This window comes from Diplotaxodon limnothrissa, linkage group LG4, assembly GCF_057381915.1.
Source record: "Diplotaxodon limnothrissa isolate DT_005_m linkage group LG4, D_limnothrissa_male_GT1.1, whole genome shotgun sequence".
NCBI classification, from domain to species: Eukaryota; Metazoa; Chordata; class Actinopteri; order Cichliformes; family Cichlidae; genus Diplotaxodon; species Diplotaxodon limnothrissa.
Window position 1 is genome coordinate 10,272,789 of NC_140599.1, and position 7,571 is coordinate 10,280,359.

The following is a 7,571-nucleotide window of genomic DNA, read 5'->3' on the forward strand; positions in this document are numbered from 1 at the left end:
AAGTGTTCAAGTGTTTACAGAAACACACAAACATGTCCTGTACACCAAAGAACTTTATTAAACATGAAAAACAAATTTAAAAAGGGGACTTACTGTTTGCTAGGAAATCTCATTCATCACTGCTGCAAAGACCAGACCACACTGGTGATCCTCTAAACAGGTAAGCCTCAGGAGATTTGTTAGTAAATACAAACTTAGAAATCACTAGTTGGTAAGGCCTCAATTTGCACCTACATAACGAGATCGAGGTAAAGCTCAAAGAAAAACACTCCAATGTGGTAAAGGTTTTTAACCCACTTTTTTTTTTTTTTTAAATCACATCAGGATCTGTTTTTAATATTTCAGAAGGATTTTTTTGGCTTCCAACAATGATCTGAAACAGAAAAAACAAAATTAACTTCAACACCTACCTTTGCCATACCTACACAGAAAATAACACTATCAACCTCTTGGAAGTAGCTCACAAAGAGATTCACAATACAAAACAGCAGCTTTGCTTTTTTCCATCCAATACAGCTGCAACAAACTAAGCTAAACGAACACAGAATTGCTTTAAACCAACTTTAAGCTGAAAAAAAAAGTTTTCCACGCAAACACCTGAAGCCAGTCGAAAACTAATGTTGAAGAAATGAAGATCTCTCAGTCAACTAAAACATGCTTTTAACTGGAATGTTGGAAGAGCGATAAAATGAAAAATTCAACACAAATCTGCCCGGGTGTAGTTTGTGTTGTGCTGTGTAACACTGATGCACATACGACATCATTTCCTCCCAGACAGAGATGCCGGAGGAGGCGCAAACTGGAATGGCGAGTGCCCCATCAAACCCATCATAGGCTGCGGAGGGTTGAACTGCTGAGCCATTAGAGGCTGAGGGCCTGATGAAGGAGGTGGGGCATTCCCCGCAGCGCTGCCTGCTGAGCTGGAGCCACCTCTGGAGCTGCTGTTATTCTGGTACTGGTCATAGGAGCCGGAGCTATAACTACGTCCTCCATCCCTGCTGCTGCGATCTCTGTAAGAAGAAGATTGATCCCCATCCCGGTTGTTTCCGCCGCGGCTGTAGCTGCTGCCACGGCCATCCTTTGAGCTGCTGCCCCCACCAGCAGAACGCATCCGACGATCACACTCATCCTGGTACATCATGTTGGGATTGTTTGAATTGGAGTTGCGGAAACGGGAACGGCCACCTGGGAATTAAAAGTTGTAATGAAACTGCTAGCTCATTCATTTACCCAAGCATTTGTTTATGTGATCAATCACTTGCACCCTTAAATACAGTCAATCTATCCTTCACATACTACCAAAGCTCATCCCCATTTAGGCAAATCAATAAAGACTCTTCTGTGGTGCAGAGAGCTCAGCAGTTAAACGGTTTAAGCAACACATGATGCTTAAACCGTTCCTCACCTCCTCCGCTGCGTCCACTGTCGGCCAGCTGCAGCAGTTTGGGATTGATCGCCTGCCGGGCTTCCTCCAGGACCCGGATCAGCTCTCGGGCCTGCCGGAGGTTCCCCGGAGTGAAAAAGGTGTAAGCGGTGCCTTTGTTAGTGCTGCGAGCTGTACGCCCGATGCGGTGGATATAATCCTCGGATGAGTTAGGGTAGTCATAGTTGATGACAAACTTGACATCCTCCACATCTTTGGCAGCAGGGGAGAAGAGGTCAGTAACAGGGAGGGAAAAGATGCAAACAGAAGTCAGATCAAAACTAACGCTAATTGACTTTTACATTATTTTGAGTGTTCATTAATTTTGTCTTTTAAAATGGGAACAGTCACACAGACAATAACTGCAAGACACCCATCGTCCTCTGAAAGCATCACTTACCAGTCAAATCATCGGCTATTTGTACTCTGCACGCATTTAGAAAATGACCTAACGTGCCAATTAGAAAAACAAATAATGTAGCAGAGAAATAAAGTATGTGCACACATGAAAACAGGTTACATGCAGTCAAATATAAGCTGCAAAAATAAGGAAAAAGTTGCAGTATGAGAATTTGGATAAACATTAAAAAAGAAACAAATTTTCAAAGGCTGTGACCCTAAAATTAAATATATAATGTAGAGAAATTTCTGACAGAAAAGATTAACTCAAAGTTAAGAGGTCTGTTTCTCATTACAGTTGATGAAGGGCTCAGAAAACGCTGCTGATTAGAGAAAATGGACGTCTTGTTTTGGAAGCATAATGACAAAGACTGGCGGAGGAGGAAAAATAGGGAAGGGGGAAGGGTTAGGTACAGTACTTACCCTGTAATCAGAGATTTAGGGATTTCCCTCTCTGTCCCCCCACCCATCACCAGTCATGGGAGGTCTGCAGGGGTAGGAGGAGAGCGCACCGGACAAATGCAGTCCCTTCTCCAACCTCGCCACTCCTCCACAACCCTCCCAAAGCTGGAAGCTGTCTGGGCCAGAGCTCCAGCTGGACTGTGCTGGGTTGTGGTCTTACCCTACTCCTAACTGTGCTTCTTCGTGTGTCCTAGCCGTGATCGGCCTGGAACCATTACTGCTGGGCTTATGTATGTTTCTAGAGGAAGAGGTCAGTGGAGAGGCCTTCTAGATTCTTTTATGTCAACTTCAAGGATCTCGTATCCTTGCCATTTTTTAGATTACAAAGAAGTGGTGATACTAACTTCTAATTAAGAGATTGGTTAGTGAAAGAAGTAGATTTTTTCGAACGGGCTTTGACTAGTGCTGCTTGCTCCAAATGCCTCCTAGGTCACGTCAAAGGGCAGTGGTATTACCGAGCCCAGCTTTTCAATTTTCGTAACAAGAAACAGACACTAAAGGAGGGAGGACGTTCTCTTTAAGAGAGATTTGGGAGTGGGCTCTGCCAGGGAATGTGCTCTAGTTCTTATGATGGTATTTAGAAAGTCTGACCTGGTGATCTGGTGTGATGTATACAAAGACAACAGGCCAAGGAGTTCAAGACAAAGGGGAAAGTGAAAGCTGTGGGTTCAGGGATAGAGGTGAAAGGGACAAAAACGGACAAGTCAGAAATGTTTAAAGGCAAACAAATAGATAAATAAGAGACCAAAATGAGGGGGGGGGGGTAGTGAAAAAAAGAAGAAGAGAAGGAGGGATGAGAGAGAAACAGGCAGACAAATTAAGAAAGACAGAATAAAAAGGAAGGAGAGTGAAAAGGAGGGAGACTGATCACAGTGAGGTGGCTCCTCCAGGCCAGGACTCCTGCCAGCCAGGACCAGACATGACGTCCTCAGAGGGAGAGGTTGGCCTGGACAGCCAGTGGTGGGGGTGGTGTTGGGGGCTGGCATCAGGGGGCAGTTCAGAGGGAAAGTCTCCAGAATAGCCGCCCGTGCCCGGCTCGGCTGCTTTCCACCCTCATTTCCTGGCAGGTGTTTCTGTCTTTATCGTCTTGTGACACACCACTGCAGCACATCTTCACAAAACTGTTTTCTATTTAAGTGCATTAGCTGAAAGTTCAAATTTAGGCACAATTTTATGAGTTTGTTATTGAATGGACTTGAATCTCCTCGAGGACTTTACGGGAAAGTTTTCTTAATCCGTTACAGCCGTTAGATTGAATACCAGCTGTGAATATGAGTGAATGTTATCAGCAAGTGCTTTGGGTTCATCCCTCTGTTGATGGCATGCCAAATAAGAGTCCAGCCTCCTCCACGCCCCCTTCTTCGCCCTCGAGCATACGATCAAATTTTGGAAGCCCAGCGGCACCCTGCGCTTGCCACTCCCTCCCCGCCCGTCATCACCCAGGCTGCCAGTGTCCTGGAAGGCGGGGGGAGAGCTTCATTAGCGGGCTCTTTGTTAAGTTTTCAGCAGAGACGGCCGTGTCTGGGAATCAGATTAATCAGGCTGTCTTTCTCCCCAAGACAGCTTTCGATTTGTCATGCCTAGGTCCGGCTGCAGGCTCCCGAGAGCCTGTGTGCTTCTAGTTGCCAGAAGAGAGACTTGAAACAAAAACAACACAAATAAACAAAATGAAAAGAAAACAAATGAACACAGAATTAGGTTCAAAGTTGGACTGTTGTGCTGTAAGGGGCTGCTTGGCTAGCCTCTCCCCTTACATCGTCACACTTCATTCAACATCAATCCTTCGTTCGGCTTTCTTAGTGTTTCTTTAATAAAGCAAAGAGACTTCAGTGTCTGGAGGAAAGCCTGCTTCAATGACATACTTCTTAGATACACACTTTATCTGAGAAGCAGCGCATGTGTTTGTGGTTGGCCTTTGATAAATTTACTGTGAATAAAAATGCAGACAACAGCCAGATCAATATATACTGATCATTATCATTCTAAATACTGAAGAGGGAAATATATTGCATGTATGTGGGGCTATACTTAGGAAATTACTTGCTTTATACTTGAGCACACATGACATACCAAGCCCACGTGAGGCGACGTCAGTAGCAATGAGGATGGGTGCTTTGCCACTCCGAAACTCTGCAACATGAGATGAATAAGAGGTGATTAGGATCAGCTAATTAATTTAATTCAGTTCAGTTTGTATAATTATGCAAGCAGAGCCAACACATGGTTCAGGGCAGCACAACACAACAGTACAAAGAACTGTCGTACAATGAAATGTCAGTGAGTGTGTTTATTGTACCTGATAATACCCAGTCTCTCTCTGGCTGACTCTTGTCACCATGAATACACATCGCTGGCCACCTAGAAGACAAATCAGCAACTTTAACAGTGCGTCTGTGTGTCTCTGCTCTTTTGATTTTCTCTACAACCACTCATCTGATGTACTACAAACCAGTGATGGGCAATTCAAGCAAAAGTACAATTCAATATTTACAGTGGACCAATTTGACAAGTCTTCAATTATTGCTCCTAAATGACTGTGCTTAGCTAAGGCTGTGGAATAGCTTAAAAAGCTCCAATAGCTCCAGTCCATATACACACTCCAGTGTTAAACTGCCCAACTTCAGCATAGATCATACCACTGGGTGACATCATGGTGTCCATTCTTTATTACAGTCTGCAGTTAAAACGGATGCTGGGATGAGTTGGTATACTCACCCGTCACGTCTCATCCTACGTGTCAGGTCATCACACCGTTTCTTGGTCTCAACGAAGATGATGGTCTTGTTTTCCTTCTCAGCCATAATCTCTTCCATCAGCTGGATAAGCCTGAGAAAAGCAAAAGAAGCAAATGCATTATAATTAAAGGGATGTAAACGCACACACCAAACACAGCAGATGCTGTTATTATTAACGTGAGAAGTTAATTCCTATGTGACCAGATCACCAAACTCTTACTTTTGGTCCTTTTCGCTCTCCACGCAAACGTCAACAATTTGAAGGATGTTGTGGTTAGCGCTGAGCTCCAGAGCTCCAACATTGATCTGGACATAGTCCTTCAGGAAGTCCTCTGCCAGTTGGCGAACTTCTTTAGGCCAGGTAGCGCTCCACATCAGAGTCTGTCTGTCTGGCTGGGCAAGAGAACCCACCAAATAAAAAACTATACACTAAAACAGCTTTGACTTCAAACATAAGAGTAAGCAGCAGAAAACAGAAAAACAAAGAAAAAAAACCAAAAAGACAGAGATACAGCCTTTGAGTATTAGCTTTTACCCTGATCTGATCCACAATTTTGCGTATCTGTGGTTCGAAACCCATGTCCAGCATGCGGTCAGCCTCATCCAGAACTAGGTATGTGCAGCGCCGCAGGTTGGTCTTTCCAGCTTCTAGGAAGTCAATGAGACGACCCGGAGTGGCGATGCAGATCTCAACGCCTGGACAAGACAATGTTAGCATGTTTCAGTATGTAATATAATCAGTTAAACTGAAAATAAATAAGTTACAGACTAATCGAAAGTGGTTCCCAAAAGGACACAACTGTATGGTTGCATGCTCTAGTAGTCTTAGTAGTCTTCACCTCTCTCCAAGTCTCGTATTTGAGGTCCCTTGGGAGCACCGCCGTACACACAAGTGCTTTTGATGCGTGATGACTTTCCATAGTCATATGCCACCTGCTGGACCTGCTGAGCTAGTTCTCTCGTGGGGGCCAACACCAAGCACTGCACAGCACATATATAAAGCCACATCAATCCTCTCTTTAGTGTTTTAGTTTTATGTTGTGCTTTGAGGTCTTTAATATAATTAGGTTATTCCAAGGCAGACTACTCAGTGATTAGTGCTCTCCTTTTCTCTTCACGTACAATGGGTCCATCTCCACGCTCCAAGTAGGGCTGATGATTGATGTGCACGATTGCAGGCAGGAGATACTGAAAGAAGAAAAATATGGAAGACTGGTTCAGTCTTCTTTCACATCTTTCACCTGTGAAATTCATCTGTGTGGTGCGTACAGGTGAAGAGGAAGACACATCTCACCGATAAAGTCTTCCCAGAACCCGTCTGAGCAATGCCCACCATGTCTCTCCCACTGAGTGCCAGAGGGAAACCTTGAGCCTGAATGGCTGTTGGTTCCTTGAAGTTTTGCTGCATCAGTACATCCATTACATATTCTAGTTGGAAGAAGCAAAAATAAGGGACGATAAAGTATCTGGTTATGTATGTCTGCAAACTGTCCACAGTGCTGCAAGTGTATCCATGAGTGCATGTGCTTACGAGGAAACTGTGCATGATGGAAGCTGGTGACAGGTTTTGGGCAGCCTGAGCCTCGGACTGTGATTTCTTTCTTTCTGCGATACTCCTCAACATCATACTGAGAGCAAAGAGAAGAAAAGCAACAAGTGAAGACAGACAAAACAACACAACAGGTGCAGCTGAAGGTCAGACTGTGACATGACGGACATAATACCTGGCTCATTCGCTGCACTTCGGAATTTTCATTATAGAAGTTTTTCTCAAATTTAGGAAGCTCATTCAGGTCCCATCTCTTCTTTCGTAAGCGTTCCCCAGGATTCCGAAACTTCTTACCCGGGGGTGGTCCTCCTCTGCTTGATCCGAATCGGGGATTGCTGGAATATGACAACGAACTGTAAGGTCAATGCAACCGCTGCTAGTCACAATAAAAACATATAATAGGGTTTTATGATAACTAACTAGCATTAGCTGACAAGCTAACTTAGCAGTCCTCTTACCCTCTGTCACGACCACGGTCTCGGTCTCTGTCTCCGTAAGAACCTCTCATTTTGAGGGCTCTTATTAAGTTTTGCTAATGGACCTTTATCTTCTACAGGTTGTACGGCTTTTGCTTACAGATACTTTTTCTGGCCTTGCTTGAAAACTCCAGAAGCTTCACTCGGCGAGACCGTGAATTAGCTTGGAAAACTGACTAAATCAAAAATAAATTAAAATGTCGTCTTCGTAAATGCCTGCTGAAAAGTTAAGTAGCACAACCCGCCATATTTCCGTTGTGACAAGCGTCGTTAGGGTTGCAATAGTAATAAGACGCAGGAGATGGTTGTGTTGTTGTTAGCTTAACACAGAACCGGAAGCTGCTGTGACTGGCTGGCGGCTGGATAAGCCCCGCCCCCATACTGTGAGTGACATATTCATGGCACGCGTACGTCTGTTTACTTACTTGGCCATTTATTAAACAGCTTTGGAAACTTAATGCAATACACTCACTGGCCAGTTCACGTGGTCAGCTGCTCCTTAAAACAAACAGGCCATCAAGATGAGC

General features: G+C 44.3%; 1 protein-coding gene across 1 annotated transcript; it reads right to left on the bottom strand.

Annotated features, from left to right (window-relative positions):
* Positions 1 to 701: 701 nt before the first annotated feature.
* On the bottom strand, positions 702 to 7,366 carry LOC146633300 (putative ATP-dependent RNA helicase DDX17). The gene is made up of 13 exons (XM_085352138.1): positions 7,027 to 7,366; positions 6,744 to 6,903; positions 6,551 to 6,647; positions 6,314 to 6,447; positions 6,142 to 6,207; positions 5,859 to 6,000; positions 5,555 to 5,715; positions 5,240 to 5,412; positions 5,000 to 5,110; positions 4,581 to 4,642; positions 4,355 to 4,414; positions 1,406 to 1,636; positions 702 to 1,185 (listed from the first exon to the last, which is right to left on the bottom strand). The coding sequence occupies exons 1-13, from the start codon at positions 7,074 to 7,076 to the stop codon at positions 761 to 763; spliced, it is 1,872 nt and encodes a 623-aa protein (XP_085208264.1). The 5' UTR covers positions 7,077 to 7,366; the 3' UTR covers positions 702 to 760.
* Between the last annotated feature and the right edge of the window lie 205 nt (positions 7,367 to 7,571).

Coding starts and splice junctions, on each gene's coding strand:
- LOC146633300 (XM_085352138.1), bottom strand. CDS start 7,076: ATGAGAGGTTCTTACGGAGACAGAGACCGAGACCGTGGTCGTGACAGA. Junction 6,448..6,550: donor CCATCATGCACAGTTTCCTC/GTAAGCACATGC, acceptor TCTTCCAACTAG/AATATGTAATGGATGTACTG. Junction 6,001..6,141: donor AGCGTGGAGATGGACCCATT/GTACGTGAAGAG, acceptor TGTGCTGTGCAG/TGCTTGGTGTTGGCCCCCAC.